General features: G+C 38.7%; 1 protein-coding gene across 3 annotated transcripts in view; it reads right to left on the bottom strand.

Moving 5' to 3' along the window:
* The window catches only part of Eps15 (epidermal growth factor receptor pathway substrate 15), a 97,751-nt gene that overhangs the window by 68,919 nt on the left and 7,487 nt on the right, over positions 1-21,345 (bottom strand). For all 3 annotated transcript variants that reach the window (XM_085686403.2, XM_085686402.2, XM_085686404.2), the window contains exons 2-4: positions 12,389-12,430; positions 5,905-5,994; positions 3,673-3,720 (exon numbers count right to left, since the gene is read on the bottom strand). In XM_085686403.2, coding sequence (XP_085542529.1) covers positions 3,673-3,720; positions 5,905-5,994; positions 12,389-12,430 — 180 coding nt within the window. The remainder of the gene's footprint in view (positions 1-3,672; positions 3,721-5,904; positions 5,995-12,388; positions 12,431-21,345) is intronic.

A 21,345-nucleotide genomic window follows, 5' to 3' on the forward strand; every position in this document is an offset into this window, starting at 1 on the left:
TATTGGCTGTTAACTGAAAGGCCTTTGGGTAAGGGGGCCTAAAGTGAGATGATAATTGTTACCAAAAGCCATCTCTGAAATGGACATGTAATTTTGAAATTAGATCAGTAGTACAAGAGTTAATCACTGCTATTCCAGAGGAGCTTTGAAAACAAGCACCTAAAACAATTTTAACTGCTTGACTTAAAGATATTTACAAATCGCCCAGGTGCAGTGCCATACACCTTTAATCCCAGCGCTCAGAGGCAGAAGATCTCTGAGTTTGAGGCCAGCTTGGTGTACAGAGCAAGTTCCAGGACAGCCAGGGATACACAGAGAAACCCTGTCTTGAGAAGCAAACAAACACAAAAATTAAAAATCTTCCACAAAGGTCCTTGTACTTAAAGTCTTAATTAAACCTAATTAAGTAAGTAAACACATGTAAAGAAGCTCAATTTATTTGTTTTCAGTTGTTCTCAGATAGGCTTGAAAATAGACACAAGAATGGTGTTTTGTTCCAATAGTATTTTTTTCTAGTTTTTCAACATCCCAGGACTGTTACTGATTCAACAGTTCACTCTAACCATGCCCCATTCTCACCTTCTTATTCTTTTACCCTTTCTTACCTTGCAAGCTATCTGCTTTATTCAATACTTGTCTCTTGCAGTTTTTCAAGAGACTTCCTTTGGGACTGGAAATGTAACTTAATGGTAAAGTATTTGTCTCACATACTTGAGAGATCCTTGTTTTCATCTCTAGCGACACACACAGCTCTCTCTCACGCTCTGTGTGTCTTGTTCTCTCCCTTTCTCTGTGTCTCATACTCTTTCACTATCTCCCTGTCTCACTCATTCTGTCTCACTCTTTCTCCTTTTTCCTCATTTACCTAAGAAGTTTCTGTGTCATAAGACTTCAACTCTCACAGTTAGTCTGTCACAAATAATCTCCGAGCTTCTTCATCCTTCTCAACTTTCTTAGATCAGGCAAAAAAACGATGCTTCAAAGCTCTTCTTCATCCCTCACTGTATCATAAAGCAATCCTACTTTTCCAATGACTTCCCATGCCTCTTCTGCTAAAGTTTTGTTTGCTCCACTAAGCTTTCAACTGCTTGTATTCCTCAACTACTTTTTTAAAAACAAGATTTGAATACATAATAAATAAATAAATAAATAAATATTTTTTTTTTTAAAAAAAGGGAGGGCTGGAGAGATGGCTCAGAGGTTAAGAGCATTGCCTGCTCTTCCAAAGGTCCTGAGTTCAATTCCCAGCAACCACATGGTGGCTCACAACCATCTGTAATGGGGTCTGGTGCCCTCTTCTGGCCTGCAGGCATACACACAGACAGAATATTGTATACATAATAAATAAATAAATATTTTTTAAAAAACAAAAAAACCCCAAGATTTATTTATTTTTTTATTTATTTCATATAATACAGTGTTCTGCCTGCATATGCCTTCATGCCAGAAGAAGGCACCAGATCTCATTATAGATGGTTGTGAGCTATAACGTAGTTGCTGGGAATTGAACTCAGGACCTCTGGGAAAGCAGCCAGTGCTCTTAACCTCTGACCCATCTCTCCAGCCACTCTTCAACTACTCTTAAAGAATCAGATTCATTTTCACACTGTAGATGAGCTCTGAAGTAAAATAATTCATTAAATTCTAGCTCTTAACTTAAAACTGCGATGCCACAGGCAATTTAAGTAAAATTCTTTCCTAAAAGGAGGATAATCTAATACTATTTACCTTGCAATGTATTAGGAGCAATGAAATAAAACTTCTGTAGGTGGATAGCACCAAGGGTCATTTTTATCACACAGACTCTCAGTGCAGCATTATCTTTGGGCTGGGGAAGATGGTTCAGTGGATAAAATACTTAGCATGCAAGAGAACTGAAGTTCAAATCCTCAAAACACACATAAAGCTGGATGTAGTAGTACACATTTGTAATCCTAGCATGCTATGGCTAAATCAGAGGTGGGGAAGGGGATCCACGGAAGCTCATGGGTCAGCTAGCCTGGCATATGCAGCTGAAAAACTACAAAGAAATCCTGCCTCAACCAAGGTGGAAAGTGAAGGCCGACACTGATATTGTCCTCTCATCTCCACATGTGCACCCAAGCACATATACATGAACATACACACATATTAAACACAAAGTTTTTTAAGCCTCTGCTATAGTCTGGGTTTTCAATTCTCCACCCCAACCCCATAAACACATCAAGCTCATATATTAAGGGCATAGTACTTGACGGTGTTACCAGGAGGTGAAGAAACTTTAGGAGGTAGGGCCTATGTAGGTTATTGAGGGTGAGCCCTTGAAGGAGATACTGGAACCCCAAGCAGTTCTCTTCTTTCTCAGCAGCAGGGAGGTGATCAAGCTTTTATACACCATGCCTCACTGCTTTGAAGTTCTGCTTCATCACAGATCCAGAAACAATGCAACCAAACAACTGAGCTGAAATTTCTGTAACCATTGAGTCAACACAAATCTTTCTTCAAAAAGCCAGAACAAAACACTGCCTTCAATATACACTCAAACTTCAATGGCAAACCCAGATATCTAGCAGCCTGTATGCAGCAAAGACAACTCAAACTGATCCAATATCCAGCACTACCAGTGAAGAAGTTACTATACTACAAATTTCCGAAGAGGAACTACACCTGTCACATTCATCTCTGCACTTCTAAAGTCTGGCTCTTAACAAACACTTGCTAACTGAGGGGACCATACCAGAGGGCCCCTGTCTTCAGTGACTTGAACTGGCCCTTCTACCCAGAACCTCCAATGAGGACTATTAACAATCTAGTCCTAAAATTCTAATTAAGAGGCTGGGTATTCAAGAGCGATGACACAGTCATTCAAAGCACTGGCTGCTCTTCGGAGTACATTGGTTTGATTCCTAGCACTCACATGCAGTTTACATCTGCCTGTAGGTCCAGTTCCAGGGGATCCAAAACCCTCTTCTGACCCCTGCAAGCACCAGGCACACATGTGGTACACAAACATGCACATGCCTGCAGGCAAAACAACCATACACATAATTTTCCTATAAAAGAGGCTGGGTATTTTGATTCTATCATTATTTATTATTCTCATTCCTTTTCTGTTTTTGACCTTGTTTTAGCTATGCTCATAAGGAAAATGAACTTTACACAGTAGTGCTAAACAAGAGAATGAGGATAGCAAACTTCCAACAAACCAAACATTAAAGTATATACATGGTATTTAATACCTTCGGCAATAAACACTTTCACATATTTATAGAGTGTACTTCCATCCTGTGCACCACTTTTTGGTTGACATGTAAGAAATAAACCTACACAAGAATTTAGGTTTGATTAGCCCAAGATTCCTTTCAAAGGTCTGGGCTTATCCACAATAACACTTACTAATAAAATCAATGTTTAACATATGACCTTGTATACTCAAGAAATTTAATTAATAAGATACTAAGAACAAAGTCTGTCTGTAAGAGATACAGGTATTATATAAAAGCTTCAGTAAAACAATGTTACTAAACTTTAGCATTCAGATAGCTAAATGTTCAGTAGTTAAAAATATTTTCAATGTTAATATACATGGTCTTGAAAAACTAATTTTAAGCTTAAACATAAAAAAAATCTGCTACTTTTTACTTCAAATTGGACCAAACCCACAAAAAATTTAGATGAATCTCTCAATCTTACTTGTTTGCTCAGGACACCTTTGCCATCTGTATCAGCTAAATCCCAAATCTGAAATATAAGAGGAAAAAAGAATCAATCTCTATATATTTTAACAAAAATCATTTAAAAGATAAATTAAATCCCTGTAACTTATAACATAACTTCATGATCTGTGTAAACAGATCTAAAACTCATTAGAAATTACTCAGTACAACTCTTTAACAAAGACATGAAGACCCAGGTTAGGAAATCTGGCTTAAGAACATTAAAGGAATAAGGGAAAATTTGATTACAAGTTCCAACCTCTAGTCAAATGTCCTTTTCACTAGCCCAGGGTTTAACTGTTGTCCACTGAAACATACTACCCTGGTTTTGATTTTTATTAAGGTAATTTTTCCCCTATGGATGGTTAGTTAATGCTGTGGAATAATGTTCTTGTACACTTTAAAGATTTGTCACTCATTGTTTTAATAAAACACTGATTGGCCATTAGCCAGGCAGGAAGTATATGCTGGACGACCAAACTAGGAAAATTCTGGGAAGAGGAAAAGCAGAGACACAATCATAAGCTAAAAGCAGAGGAAGCAAGATGAAAATGCCTCACTGAGAAAAGGTACCAAGCCACGTGGCTAAACTTAGATAAGAATTATGGGTTAATTTAAGTTGTAAAAGCTAGCTAACAGTAAGCCTGAGCCAAACAGTTTATAATTAATATAAGCCTCTGTGTGTTTCTTTGGGACTAAACAACTGAGGGACTAGGAGGGATAGAAACTTCCATCTACAAGTTAGTTTTTCTATGAGTTATGAAACTATTAATATTATTTTTAAAGACTTTCATTATATATCAATATCATGTATAACAATTTAGCAAAAGAGGGTCTTTCCACCTCTGTTCTTTTCAATCTCTAACTCTGCTTTGTACATTAAACAGAGGCAGTTTTATTGAGGAAACAAGGTTAGGTCCAACTGTCTGAGTGGATAGCAAGGTTCCTACTTACTCTTCACTGCACCTCTCCACAATACACAAATGTACAATTACTTTCTCATTTTATCCTAGTCAAAAGTGATGTTTCTAAAGTGCTCAAAATGACCTTAATTTATTTTTAACTTTCTTTTTTAGCTATGCTTTGTCGTTCACATCACACATCTCTGTCCCATTCATTTCCCTGCCCCTTAGTATCTTCCCTCTGCCCTTGCAACTCCCCCATCAAATGAAATAAAATAAAATTTAAGAGAAAAAAACAATTTCGGTAGGGAAGCTGCAGTTGTGACACAGCAAGTCACACAGTAAACCCTTTTGTTCATATTTTACTTGTAAGTGTGCACTGCAAAGAGTCATTGGTCTGGTTCGAGGTCTCTGGTTTTTGCTACACTAAAAACTGTAAAACTAAAATGCTGGGTCCTCACCAGGACTCCTCTTAGTTATCCTGCGGTTGCTCTGTGTCATGGAAATCCTGCAGCTTTGGGTCCACAGGACTGGTCCCTTCATGTGCTTCAGCAGATCACAGATGGGATGGATGTTGGAGTAGGTTAACTCATATCCCTGGTTCTGGGCCTGGGTAGTTAGTTACAGGGTTCGTCAGCCTGCCAGTTCTCCCTTGCCTCACCACCAGAGTGAGCTTTCCAGCATTGCCTGGCTAGTTCATTCCTAGAAGGGGTGAGCAAGAGGCAGGGCCAGTTCTCCCATTTTCATTCACATCTTCAGAGTCTCTTCTCCCACACACCTTCAGGACCAGCTCTACTGTGTTGTCCCAGCATGGTGTAGGGGTCACTCTCTGAGTGAGTGGTACAGACAGCTCTCCTGCTCTTATGACCTCAGGGCCAGCTCTCCCACCAGCCTCAGTTGTTGATGGGTAGGGGTGGGGTTGAGGGTGGGAGTAGGGAAGAGTATCTTCGCTGCCCATGCTGCCACATGACAGATGAGTAATGGGGACAACTCTCCCATGCTCACAACTTAGGGGCTGGCTCACTCACACCTTCACCAATTGGGGCTGTCCAGGCAAGGTGCAGGGCTGCTCTCTAGAGTGTTGCAGCTTGATGGGAAAGGAACAGCTCTCCCATCAGGAAAAGTTGGCATCGCTTTAATTTACAAAAGGATAAATCACTACACCACAACCCCATTCCATTACTACAACTGCTCCTATGCTCAGTTCGAATTTGAATGTTTCTTGATTGCAACCTTCTGAATTTATTTGCAGTTCTATTATGCTTCTCCATACTCATTATAATCTAGTTATAATAAGCACATCCTACCTTTCCCAGAATCAAGGCTGGAAGCCCTGATTTTTTCAGGAATGCAGCAGCATCTGAAGCTAACACCCTTCCAGTATTGCCTGTATCAACCTAAAAAGAAAAATAGGAAGCTGACAGTAAAACACAAAATCAAAATGATATCACTTTCCATGTCTCCTCCTTAATTCATGAACTAGAATCAGAATCCCTCTGCTAACAAGAGCAAGACCTCTGCAGAGTCTTCTAAGAATGGTACCATCCAAACAGGAGTCAGTTTGCAAAATAAGTTTATGATTTCTATTATACAAGCAAAAAAAAAAACAAACAAGTTCATGGAAAAGCAAGTGAGTAGAGTTAGAACATGAACACAGATCTAATTCCAGACTTTTATGATTGTCATTTGAATGGCAATATAAGAAAAAGTATTTCTTAGAAGTCTTCTGAGAACTGGGATAACTAAGCATGATTTGACTCTTCAAATAGCTTTAGATTAACTTCTGCTTTTGTATCTGCTCTTAGAAATTGAAACACTTCAAAATATCAAAGCAGTATCAGCTTTAAGTCATGTCAAACCTAAAATAACAAACTGTTTCATTTCTACAGTACATTAAGAGGAATACATTATTTTGACTGATGGGGACTTATCCTTTAAGACATAATGAGGTCACAACAAACAAGAGGATGGAAAAAAACTTATTTTTGTAAAGACTTCCTAAACTTCTATTTGTAAATATAAAAAGTAAATCTTAAAAGTCATGGGAAAGGAAATATTATACTAGGGTATTCATGAAGTAGCTGTGTTCCTAGTTTAGTTAAAAAGACTAAGTTTACTGTAAACACATGAAGCATTTACACAGCCCAGTCCCAGAATGAAGGGGGTGGAACCTCTCTCAAAGGCAAGAACAGGCTAAATCAGGCACTCAGCAAAACAAAAAACAAAACAAAACAACAACAACAACAAAAAACTGCCTAATCCTTCAGTTTGGGGAGAAGAAGGAAGTACAGAAGTATAAGGAAACATATCTCTAAAATTCTCCAGAACTATTTTTCTTTACCCACTTCCTGACCATGATAAGAATGGAACATTCACGCCCAGCATTACCTAAATATCAATACACTCAAAGTAAACATAGATTGAATTCATTACGTATTTACATACTGTATCCTAATATGGAATCTTATCTTTCATTCTTGCAATCACCGTAACAAATTTAAAACATCCATTTACATTCACCTACAGGACGTTTCTACAATCCCCTAGTTCCTGCAAAAGGCTCTGCTATAAACTACAAGCTAGAATTGATGTCTTCAACAGAGTTCCATAGTCTCACAAAGGACTTTACATTTCAACACTTAAATATATATATATATATATATTGCAGTCTATATATATATATATATATATATATATATATATATATATATATAGACTACTGGGCTGACACTATTGCTCTGTGGTAGAGCACTTATTCAATAGGAAGCCTTATATTCAATTCTCAGTACAGTAAAAGAAAAAGAATAAAAAGCAGACATACGGCACATGCCTTTTTAAAAGTATGTGTGTGGTGTTTTGCCTGTACACAGGTCTGTGCTCAATGCCCACAGGTCAGAAGAGGGCATTGGATCCCCTAGAGCTGGAGTTACATATGGTTTTCAGCCACCACACAGGTGCTAGAAATTGAACCCAGATCCTCTGGAAAAGAGCAACCTGTGTTCTTAACCACTAAATCATCTCTCCCAGTCCCAGCATAAACCTTTAATCCCCACACTTGGGAGGAGGCAAGAGAACTGGGAATTCAAGACACATCCCCATCACACAGCAAGTTTCAAGGCCAATCTAGGCTGTATAAAATCCTGTCTCAAAAGCTGAGCATAGCGGTTGTTCAGGCCTTTGATACCAGCACTCCAGAGGCAGAGCAGAGAGATCTCTGAGTTCAAGGTCACCTGGTCTACAGATTGAGTTCCAGAACAGCCAGCCAGGGCTACACAGAGAAACCCTGTCTGGAGGGGTGGGGTAACCCCATCTCACAAGGGGGAGAAAAGAATTCTGGATAACTAACATCAACTCAAGAACTTTGAGACTAGACTAGTAAACTGGACCTGGAAGCTAATCTACTACACCCAAACAAATTCCTGGCATAAGATAATCAGAAAAAAGATCACATAGGATTGAACAAATTATTTATTTGTTATTATTACTTATTACTTGAAATGTTACTGAGATTTTATTTTTCGGGCATTAGAGAGTGAGCTTAAGGTCTCCCACAAGCAGACACTCCTGTGATGAGTAAACACTGAGCTGTATTACCCAGCCCTCTATCGGGATTATTGTAGTATTTTATTTTTTAAAAGAGCAGGTCTTGCTATGTTGCTCAAGCTAACTCTGAACTACCTGGCTCAAGTGAGCCTTCTATCTGACATTATTATTTTCCTTCTTCTTTTCCCTTCTTTTTCTGTTGTTTTGAGGATGGGGGGGGGTCTTTTTAAATCCAGAAAATTTTTGAATTATTTCTGTGTGTGTGACGGGGGCAGGGGCATGATATGTGTGTAGAGATCAGAGGACAACTTTTGAAGAGTGTGTTCTCTCCCCCACCATGAATTTGGGATACTGACTCGAGTTATGAGTGCTTACCCATGCAGTCATCTCAAGTCCTCTTCCTTATTCTTCTTTTTTTTTTTTAAAAAAAAATTATTTCAAGAATCAAGGCCTATAGCCCAGGTTGGCCTTAAACTCCTGACATCCTCCTACCCCCATCTCCACTTCCCAAGTGCTGGGATCACAGTTTCACCACCATGTCCAACTCTTCAGACAAAGTCTCACTGTATAACCCAGGCTAGCCTCAAATTTATGACGTTCCTGCCTCAGTCTCCTGAGTGGTAAGATTACAGACATCATGCCCTATGGTTTAAGTTCTATTCTTTTATTGAGATACTGTTTCATGTATGTAAACCAAGCATGTAACAAACTCCAGTGTAACTGAACATGATCCTGAATGATCCTCCTGCCTCAACTCCCCACGTTCTAGGATCACAGGAGTGTACTACTACAACTGCCTTGGGAAACCCAGAATAAGGACATCATTCACTCACCCTCACCTCCCACCTCCCAGTGCTTGGGACAGAACCCAGGGCTTTGCTCATGTTAACAAGCATTCTACCAGTAATGTACACCCCAAGTTCAAAATGTAAAAATAAATAAATAGATAGATAGATTATTTTTCTTCTTAGGCTATCTCAATACAGTAATCTCCACTATTGTAAACTGAATAAAAACACTTTCCAATAGAAACCGATTTCTCTGATTCATCAGATTACCAAAACAATAATTTTTACTGAAAGACTACTTTTTATAACAATATAATCACAAAGATTCAACAAGTTCTTTGGCTTTTTAAAAGGCTGTAAATAAATTAATCAAGTGTACAACACAAGTTCATATTTAAGAACAATTCTCTTTTATTCTGATAAAACAAGTTATCTGTAAAGAACAGTAGCTTGATGTGGAGTCAGTATCTATATAAACCTCTCCTACAATGACTGGGCATGCATGGGGGTGGTGTGGGAGGTCCTTCTGTCTATGTGTTGCTTTTATTGGTTAATGAATAAAAAACTGTTTTGAGCCTATGGCAGGGAAGAACAGAACTAGGTGGGAAAAGCTAGGCTGTATGCTGGGAGAAAAAAGGGTGAAGTCAGAGAGGCGCCATGGAGTCACTGGAGACAGATGCTGGTTGAAACTTTAGCCAGTAAGCCACAGCCATGTGGTGATACACAGATTAATAGAAATAGGTTAAATTAATAAGTAAGAGTTAGCCAATAAGAAGCTAGAGCCAATAGGCCAAGCAGTGATTTAATTAAGAAAGTATCTGTGTGGTTATTTCGAGGCTGAGCAGCCGGGAACCAATAAGCAGCCTCCCGCTACACCTCCAACATGGGGGAAAGAGATGGTTCTGTCAGTAAAACACTTACAAGAAATAGGACCTGAATTCAAATACCCCAGTTCGGATGCTCCGAATGCTTTAAAGCATGAGAATTTGAGTTTGGATCCCCAGAACTCAAGTAAAAGGCTGGATAAGGTGGTAACCTACAATTCAGAAATAGGTAGTTCCAGGAGATCAATAGTCAGTTAGCTTAGACTATTTGGCCAAAGACACAGGCCAGCAAGAGCGACCTGGTCTCAAACAAAAGGTGGAGGGCACCTGAGTAAAGACACTTTAACTTCCATATGTACACACACATATGTACACAACACACACACGGAGGGAGGGAGGGAGGGAGGGAGGGAGGGAGGGAGGGAGGGAGAGAGGGAGGGAGGGAAGAGAAAACTGGCTTACTATCTGGTATTATAAAGTCCCACCATCACAGGTAGTAAACGCTTTAACTAAGAATTTCAGCATGGGCAAAACTCAGTTCTAATTCATATATACAACAAAAAATATGGTGGAAAGAATTTCCAAGATTTAGATCCTAGCCTAAAGACAGAAAGACAAACAAAAACGTTTAAAATTTCAATTAAAAAACAGGCATAAAGCCAGGCATAGTGCTAAGTGTAGCCCTAGCACTTCGGAGGTACAGGTAGGACGATCAGCAGGTTCAAGGCCAACTTCTGTCACATAGCAAGTTTGGGGTCAGGGTGGACTACAGTGACACCTTGTCCCTACCCCATCCACAAAGATTACAGGTATGGTGGTATATGTCTGCAATGCTAGCACAGGGGAGGTTGAGGAAGAAGGATTTAGAATTTAATGAAAGTCTGACTACATAGCAAGTCCCTGTTTCTAAGACAAAACAAAAAAATAAAATCAACACTGGCATGGTTGTCCACAATAACCTCAGCGCTTGAGAAGTAAAGGAAGGAGGATCAGAAATACAAAACTATTTTCAACTATATCATGGGTTTGAGTCCAGCCTGAAAACTCATCTCAAAAGACAAAGTTTAAAGAAGTATAAATCAAACTGAACATGTTGGCGTATACTTATAACCCCAGCTACTTATAAGGATGAGACAGGATGACTTGAGCCCTGATCCAAGACCAGTGTGAGCAACATAGGTTCTTAAGAACCACACTCTTAAGAAGTATGTATACATTTTAAAATAAAAAATACAATCAGACTCTGCAAATTTTTAAGAATTCAACTTAGAAGCTGCTAAGTAGTACACAGTACTAGATTTGCAAGTCAAAACCAAAGGGATCTCTATATTGGCTAATTGGTATTTGCTAAAATGACGTAGACAACCAAGCCAAATGAGACCACCCTTTTCTATAATTACACAAATTTTCTGTGAAAACAATCAAATACACAAAAATGAAGTTGGGCATGGTGACAAACACCTGTAATCCCAGTACTTGACAGGCAGAGGCATAAATGACTGAAAGCTCAAGGTCATACATACTCTGCTACTTAGTGAGTTCAAGGCCAGCCTAGGGTGTATAAAGATGTCTCAAGATTTTTTTTTTTAAAGGACAAAGAAAGAAATGAGCAACGAAACCATTTAGAACATCAGGACATTATCTGGTCTAAAATATTTATTTCTGATTAGCTTTTTAATAAGACTTTTAAACTGTAGAACGAGACGTTAAATTACAGAACACTGTTAGCAATGCAAGTGATTCCTATCCACACAAATGCAAAAAAAAAATTCTGCTTGAGTATGAATCACTACAATTTTCATTTTCAATGCTTTCTGAGTTTAGGTATCACATAGCTCACACTGGCCTCAAACTCATTATGTAGCCTAGGATTATCCTGAACTGCTAGGATTAATTATTATCATACCTGATTTTTGTATTCTTAATTTTATATCTGAATGTTTCCCTAATTTATTAACAAAATGCTTGATACATTTCTTGTTGTTTGGCTGGTTTGTTCTTTGGTACTGGGAATTAAACCTAGGGTCTTTTGTGTGATGAACATGTCACTTACCAAAGAACTACATCCTCAGCCCCACGCTCACTTAATACGTGTGAAATGATGAACACCAAAATTTCAGCACTAGAGGCTGAGGCAGGAGAACTCTGACAAGTCCAACACAAAATTGAGCTACACAGTGAATACCAGGTCAGCCAAACAGGAAACAAGAACCAAACCACTAAATAAATAAACAACACATAAATGTTATTTCTATTTGGCTTATTCATTAACTAAGATATTCATATCTGAATGAATATATCTAATGTGCTATAGATTTTTTTAACAGATATTTAGGGTAATTAAATTCTTTTTCATTTTTTTCTGAGAGCTATTATCTAGTTTTGGTGTGTGCCTATAATCTTAACACTCAGGAGACTGAGGTAGGATTATGTACTGAAAGGCCAGTTGAGACCACCTAGCAGGACCTCTCAAAAACAAAACAGTATCAATTACCCAAAGTTAGAGGCTAAACTCAAAAAAGTTGAATCATGACACAACAAACCTATCTAGTGACTCCTCATCTACATGTATATAATCAACAATTGATATTGTATTTTATGCTTAATTCAGAATACAAATATAGTAAAAATCTTACCTGTCTATAGTATTTTTCATATACAGGATTCCCACTTGACAACTAAAATAAACAATAAATAGCAATTATATTTTATTCAATAATTCTTTGTGATACATTTGGTATTCAGTCAAAAGATATTTGAGAAACAAAAAGATAAAAAAAATCCTTCATTTCGGGAAAATATTTTCTTCTTTGGTGACGAGGAGAATGAATAAACACAGTCAAAGAATCACAAAAATTCAGGAAAGAATCTAATATTTTTGTTCATACATAATTCTACCCAGAAACCCAATACAAAACAAAAGTCAGTTTAGAGCCCTCTTCAAAATGTTTATCCTCTACCCAAGCAGCACTTAAAAATCAATTCAAAATCTACTTCAATAAAGTGATAAAGGGATGCAGTACAATAGGAAAGTGTCTAGTGTGTAAAAAGGCGTAATTGTGACCACAGCACCACAACAAACAACCTGGGGTACACAAACTGGTGTCCTGATGATGATCTGATGTCATCAGAGCTGAATTGCTTATGTGCAGGCAGTGCCACTCATTTCACACCCACAGTTCAAAGGGCTCCTTGTCCAACTGATGAACATAATAGCTCATTTGAAAGGCAGCTGAAGAATATCAGTGCTCAAAAGCTCAGGTTTGCCTGTACAGGAATATGGAAGAATGTTCAGGACAAAGAAGGGCATCTAAGAGGCTTACAGGATGACACGAAGGCAGGAACGTTAAAGTATGGGGAAAAGAGGGTGAATCTACTTAGAGACAACATGTGTGCCTGCAATTAACAAAGCTCAGCTACATCTGTACAAACTAGGAAGAAGTTGGACACGGCGGCACATTCTTGCATATCTACTAGAGGTCAATGTGACCTATATAGCAAGATCATGTCTCAAACACACACACACACATACACACACACACACACACACACACACACACACAAAGTAATGAACAGAAATAACGGTTTAACATTTTGTAGAAGAAAATTTATAAAGGGCCCCATCTAATTTAAAGAAATGAGGATACAGAGGAAAACAAATTCAAGAGTGATTATTTGTACATGTGTCTATGTAAAGATAGGAAGAACATAGGAAGTAACTTAGGGAATAACTTTAAATGATTCAGTTGAGGACCTAAATGTCAGTGAAGACAAAAAAGGAGGGTATGATTTAAGAAAGATTTAACAATACTTACTAAGGGGTGAGGGAAGAAGGGCATGGGTAGAAATACACAGGCACAGTGTGAAGTCTAGAAATATTGTCTAGAAATCAATATATAATTAAGATACATTATGTATATACCAATTATGTACACATATCCTGTAGTCTCTGCTTTTCCAGCAAAAATTTTTAGTTTGTTATGTTTGGTTTGAATTTTTGAGACAGGGTTTCTCTCTGTAACAGCCCTGGCTGGCCTCAAACTCAGAGATCCGCCTGCCTCTGCCTCCCAAGTGCTGGGATAAAAGGTGTGGGCCACTAATTTCAGAAGTCAATTGTCAGAGAATCAGTATACACAATTTGGTTTTCCCCACTCCAAGCATCACAGTGTTTCCTAAAATATGCTCATGGACTACCCCGTAGAGTCTTGATTCAGTTTACTGTCCTAGCAGCTCATCCAGCTCATTACTATGTCTCAGATTCCAAAAAAAAAAAAAAAAAAAAAAAAGGAAAGAAAAGAAAAGAAAAAGAAACTGAGCAGGGAAAATGTCAGTGAGGAATGCTTGATGTGCAAACGTGAGAACCTCAGTTCAAGTCCCCAACACCTACATAAAAAACAGGCATGACATATGTACCTACAAGCCCAGCACTGAGGCAAGAGACAAGAGCATCCGAGGAGCTTGCTAGCCAACCAGCCTAGTAGAAACAGAGAGCTTCTGGTTCACTGAGACCCTGTATCAAGGGAACAAGATGGAGCACAATAGAGAAAGACACCAGACATCCTCCTATGGCTTCTGCATACACAAGGGCACACTCACATATGAATATATCATACACCCAAAACACACACACCTGCAACAAAACACACACACACAAAGAGTTAATGACTAAAACTCCAAAAGAAACTTAGCTTTTGAAACAGTAATTATTAGTTTTATTAACAAAATTTGCTAAGACATTAAATGCACACTTCAAAATCAACAAAAGAAATGAACAAATGAAATGATGAGAACTAAAACAGGACAGATTTCATTTTGCAATTCTATATTTTGCTTTGGAATCAATTCTAATAATTACATCAAGTCTTTCATTTTTATTTTACTTTAGTTTTTCAAGACAGGATTTCTCTGTGTAGCCCTGGCTTCCTGGAACTTGCTCTGTAGACCAAGGCTGGCCTCAAACTCACAGAGATCCGCCTGCCTCTGCCTCCCGAGTGCTGGGATTAAAGATGTGTACCACCACTGCCACCGCTGCCTAGCTAAGACTCTTTAACTAGATAAATTTCTATTCTGTACTAGAAAGGAGTGAAATATAAAAGGTATGGCCTTGAATTCACAGGTGTGAAGTTTTTATTATAGGAGTTTGGGGGAAAGACCTACAAAAAATAAGTCTTGATCAACTTAATCTATGAATACTTGATACTGAAAAAATTCATGTGTTAGGGAAAAATTAGTCATGAAAGCAGTGACGATATAAAAGAGAAGAAGTGCCAAGCACAAAGACATACCAGAACATTTCAAGAAAGTATGGCTCAAATAGAGTCAACAAAATCAGTTTTAAACTGTTCTAAAGTACCAGATGGTCCAGAATCCACCCACAAGACCATGCATAAAAGTATGCCAAGGGGAAAAACAAAGAACAGAATGTAGAGAACAGACTAAGAACAAGAGCAACATGAACTACAGAGAAGATGCAAACTGAAGCATTTCAATCTTGCAATTACCAATGGTAACTAAACTTTAATAGATTATAAAGGCCTTTGTAACAAAAGCCAATACACTCAACTTAAATCCTTCTAATTGGATTGTGTATGGTGGTGCATGCCTACACACCAGGCCTCAGGAGGCTGGGGTAAGAGGATCAAGATTTCAAGTCAAATCAGGGATTAAAAACTATTAGCAGGAAAACTGTAGACATGTCAACCTTTTTGCTATTTTTCTGTATGTTTCAATTTTCTTTGATGAGTGAAACAGCCATCTCTCCCTCCCTCCACCCATTCTCCAGCCTAAATTCTTCTTGCTACTTACTCTCTCTGTCCAGAAGTCCCATCTATATTCCCTTGCTATTATTGGTCATTCAGCTTATTAGACCAATCAGGTGCCTTAGGCAAACAAAGTAAAACAGCAACACATCTTTATGTAATTACACAAATGCAACACATCTTTACAAAGTTAAACAAATATTCTACAACATAAACAAATGCAACACACTTTTACAGTTAAACAGTTATCCCGAAAAATAAACAAATGTAACACATTTTTGCATAAATATCCCATAACAACCACCACCATAAATTAAACAAACATCCTCGATTATCTTTAGCAGCAAAATGAGTTTCAAAAACAGCCCCAACCTTTCATTTGAAAGCATTATTTATATAAGAAAGGTAAATTTATTCTACCTGGCTCCTATTTTTGGTACAGAAGTGTCAAGGTTCACATTTATGTAACAGAAAATTACAGAGCACTACACAAGGTATCTTAAACAGAAAACTACAGAAAGCCTTTAAAAAAAAATTATCGACAGCTTCATGTATCGTGATGGCTATTCTCCATCCCTGCCCCTCCCCCATTCTCCCCATCTTCCTGCCCAGACAGGGTTCCTCTATGTGCAACCCTGACTAGCCTCAAACTCAGAGATATACCTGCCTCTGCCTCCTGAGTGCTGGGATTAAAGGTGTGTGCCACCACCACCTAGGTACGATGGCTGTACTTGGTTATCAACTTGACTATAACTAGACTTAATTAAAACCCAATTGACTGGGGACACCTGTGAGGGATTTTTTTTTCCTTTCTTAATTAAGTCACTTGAAGTGGGAAGACCCACTTCTAATTCAGATCTTTTGTAGTAGGAAGATGCACCTTTAATCTGGACCACACTTTCTGCTGGCAGCCTATATAAAGAATATGGAAGAAGGAAAGTGGCTCTCTTTTGGCCTGCTTGCTCTTGCTCTAGCAAGCCCATTCCTTCACTGGCATTAGAGCCTACTTCTTTGGGATTCCAGAACATGCTGAAGACCAGCTGAGACATCCAATCTTGTGGAGTGAACTACTGGATTCTTTGACCTTCCATTGGTAGACAGCCATTGTTGGATTAGCTGGACCAGTCTATATGCCATTCTAATAATCCTCTCTCTCTCTCTCTTTCTCTCTCTCTCTCTCTCTTTTTCTCTCCCTCTCTCTCTCTCTGTCTCTCTCTCTCTCTCTCTCTCTCTCTCTCTCTCTCACACACACACACACACACAAATATATGGTTTTCCAACCTTCCTAATGCTGTGACTCTTCAATATAGTTCCTCGTGTTGTGGTAATCCCCAACCATAAAATAATTTTGTTGCTACTTCCTAACTATAATTTTGCTACTGTTATAAATCATAATGCAAATATCCTGCAGATATGCAGGATATCTGATATGGGATCCCCCCACCAAATGGGCTGCAACCCAAAGGTTGAGAACCACTGCTCCAGAGAACCCTGACTAATACATTTATATCTTTTTTTTAATTGCTCGGTTCATTTTGTAGTCACAACATGCCTAAATGATAGTTTATTTCTACGATACAAACAAACAACTGAGCTAGAGATTAAACAGAATATCCAAGATCACAGAGCTGTTTAGGGGCAGAGATACTTTAGAAATAATACATATTATTCTGTCTCTGCTTCTCAGTGTGATGATGCACTCTTTAATCTCGGCACTCAGGAGGCACGGCAGGCAAATCTCTGAGTTCAAGGCTGGCTGGTCTACATGGTCAGAGGAAGTTTCAAGAGTATCAAAAACAAAAACAAAAACAAAAATATCTACATTTAGGGCTAGAGACAAGGTTCAGCAGTTAAGAGCACTTGTTGCTCTTACAGAGGACCCTGTTGTTGCAAGGAAAGGGCCCGCTTGTTCGTCCCAGCTGCCCGGCTAGCTTACACCCGAAATAACCACACAGAAACTGTATTAATTTAAACACTGGTTGGCCATTAGCTCTAACTTCTTATTGGCTAACTCTTACATATTTAACCCATCTCCATTAATCTGTGTATCGTCACATGGCTGTGGCTTACCGGCAAGATTCTAACCAGCATTCAAGGTGGAGGATCTATGGCTTCTCCCTGACTCTGCTTTCTTCCTACCAGCATTCAGTTCTGTCTTCTCCACCTACCTAAGTTCTGCTCTATCAGGCCCAAAGCAGTTTCTTTATTCATTAACCAATGAAAGCAACACATGTACAGAAGAACCTCCTACACCACCCTTGAAGCACAAATAATAAAAACCCAGAGACAGATAATGGAATTCAAGTTGAAAGATCAGAGAAGCAAAGCAGCCAACCACAAGAGAGTTCTTACCACTATGAAATCTTCAGACTGAAAAGACAGCGAGTTTCTATCTCATGCCACCTTATATTCCTCTCCAGTGCTGGTATTAAAGGCATGCACCACCACCTCCAGGCCTCTATGCAGTGCAGAGAGCTAGTGCAGCTGCTGGGATTAAAGGTGTGTGCCACCACTGCCTGGTTTGTATGGATGACTAGTATGGCTGCTTTGCACTCTGATCTTCAGGCAAGATTTGTTAGATCATACACAAAATAAAACCACAGGAGCCAGATTCAGTTCCCGGTATCCACATAGTGGTTCACAACCATTTGTCATTTCAGTTCTAGGGAATCTGATAGTCTCATCTAAACTCCATGGGCATAAGGGATGTGTGTGTATACACACACACACACACACACTATACATATGTACATGTAGGCAGCAAAAACATTCACACACAATTTTTTAAAAAATATACAGATTTGTGTTCAATGGTACAGCAATTGCCTAGCACATATAAGGCCTTGGGTTCAATATCCAGCAACGAAAGAAAAAAAATATAGATCTGGCAAAAGCTCTGAGAGAAGGGCTATGAATTTTAAATACAAAAAACTTAAACAGTTTACTACTACTATTACTACTAATAATAATAGTAATAATTTCAGCCTTACCCATAATTGAAGAAATGACAAAGTGAAATGGTAAAATCTAATTTTTATGTCAAACTGACACTGATAAAAAATTCTAATTTACATATACTATATTGATGAAGCTATGGAAGACAATGTTAGCAATATATAGCATAAATATACCCTTTGAGGGAGAGAGAGATGGCTTGGTGTTAAGAGCATTTGTTGCATTTGACCTAAGTTTGATTTCCAAGCACCCACATGGCAGCTCACAACTATTGATAACTCCAGTTCCAGGGGTCTGATGCCCTCTTTTGACTTCCACAGGCATTAGGCATACACATGGTGCACATTCACACATGCATGTCGAAAAACCTTTAAAAAAGAAAAGAAAAGAAAAGCTAGCAACCTAGCAAAGCAGGTGTAGTGGCACAAGATCCTCAACTGAGGTGCATGCAGCAGGACCAGAAGTTCAAGGTTATCTTCAGCTACATTATAAATTCTGGGCCATTATGGAATAAACAAAGGCCAGCAGGAGGATGGGGAAAGACAGAAAAGAATCTGGGTGTAGCTACAATCTTAGAATATAGTTTTTACTTTGTTATTGATGTCAATTTAAAGGGGTAAATTTTCACATGTCATATAAAAATGCTAAATCAATTGCTAACAGAAGGAATGCATGCTCACTATTAAAGGTGAGGTAATTAAAAGCTATAATTAATGATATTATAAAATCTTAAGTGTTTTTTTTCTTCCAGCCTTTCTCCTGAAACCACTTTTATTTAGTTTTACACTTATGCATCCAAATTATAAAATCTTCAGACTATTTAAAGCTCCTAATAATTAAGATAACTTCTCTCTCTCTCTCTCTCTCTCTCTCTCTCTCTCTCTCTCTCTCTCTCTCTCTGTTTGTTTTTTAGAGACAGGATCTCTCTGTAACTTTGGAGCCTGTCCTGGAACTTGCTCTGTAGACCAGGTTGCCTTTGAACTCACAGAAATCTACATGTCTCTGCCTCACAAGTGCTGAAAATAAAGGCATGTGTTACCACCGCCCAGCAACTTATTATTATTTAATTATTACCACTGTGTGAGGCTGTGTCAGCAACACACACCATTGCACAGATGCAGAAGTCCAAACACAATTGGCAGCAGTCAGTCTTTCTTTCCACCATGTGGGTCCTGGGACTCAAACTCAAAATTTTATTAGGCTTAGCAGCAAAGGTCTTTACCGACATTGAACCACTGAATCATCATCCCATTGGCCCCTAAAGATAATTTTTAACAAAGGCACATTTTTTTAGTGAGAAGTAAAATGTTTTAAAATGAAATTCTAAAATATGATTTGCCTAACATTTCCTTTTCTTTTACTATTTTCTACCAACAAGCAAAAAAAATTAGAACTTCTGAAAATTTATTTTTCTGCTTTTGTTTCCAGAGTACAATTTTACAAAAACTTCTTTGCGAATTTGGGTTTTAATTTCTCTGGAATGCAAGTAAAATGCCCTAATGAACATTTAAAGCGAGGCAACTGGGGACAGTCTATCAGCCTGTTGCTAACATTAGCCTGTAAACAGATGAAAATAAAGGAATGCACTCTTAATTGTCCCTGAGAGGCTACTGCGCAAACCCATGTGATCCTAATTAATTTTCACTAAACCAATCCTTCCCAAGTGCTAAACATCCTGAAGCATTTTAACAATGACTAGTTGTCTCTTGAGTAAGCAGAGATTTACTGAGTATACGCGATATACTCAATATAAAAAAAAATAACAGGCAAAATAGGGAAACATTTTCCATTTGAAGAACCCCTCGTTCTAACCACAGTTATACCGTTTTGCAAAGATTCACAGATAACTAGCTCAGGACCTCCGGAATGCTGAGCAAATAACAGGCTTAATTAAGGGCCTCCGGAATTCAGGGCCTCCGGAATTCAGGGCCTCCGGAATGCTGAGCAAAGATACCTGAGGTTAGAGCAAAGATAGCCTTATCTGGCTGCAAGACAAAGGATTTATGGACTAGCCATAGAAACAAAGAAAGAGAGGATTGCGAGGCCTGAGTCACGTATAAAGGGGGGCTCGTCATGAGTCAGGGGCTGTGCAATCAGACATCTGGTCGCCCGCCAGGAAAAGGGGGGGCAGGATGAGAGGAACAGTAAACCGCTGAGTAGTCCCCTCATTGTTATCTAGGTTAAGAATTTACCACCCTGCATCTCGCTTCTGTAAACCTCGCTTTTTGCTCTCCTATAAAAACCCCTCACCCCCAACCTGCAGGCACGCAAGTCCTCCGAAAGACTCTGTCGCCCCAGGTACCTGCGTATCCAATAAACCTCTTGCTGTTTGCATCCAGCTGCGTGTTTTCGACTGATCTTTGGGCATGGGGTCTCTCCCGAAGGAAGACGCCCACAGGAGTCTTTCACATTGCACCTTTCCCACACTGGAAAATATTCCTGATTGTGAAAACCAGTTGTAGTTTTCAAACTCTATCCTGTATTTACTGCTATAATTGTTAAATTGAAGTAATAAATTGATATGTTTACTAGTACATGTAGTGGTTTTGTTTTCAGCCCTATAGAGTTCTTTGTGATGCCTTGGAACTCACTCTATAGACCAGGCTGGCCTCAAACTCACAAAGATCCACCTACTTCTGCCTCCCAAATGCTGGGTGTAAAGGTGTGCACCACCACTGTCCAACTACACATCCTAGGTTTTCATGAAATAAAAATAAACTCAAAATGACACACACCTATAATATCAGCAGGAGACAGGATACATGAACTCCAAAACCATTTTGTACTACAAAGAGAGATCAAATCTCAAAAGAAAGAAAGAAAGAAAGAAAGAAAGGAAGGAAGGAAGGAAGGAAGGAAGGAAGGGAGGAAGGAAGAAA

This window comes from Myodes glareolus, chromosome 3 (assembly GCF_982192425.1).
Source record: "Myodes glareolus chromosome 3, mMyoGla1.1, whole genome shotgun sequence".
NCBI classification, from domain to species: Eukaryota; Metazoa; Chordata; class Mammalia; order Rodentia; family Cricetidae; genus Myodes; species Myodes glareolus.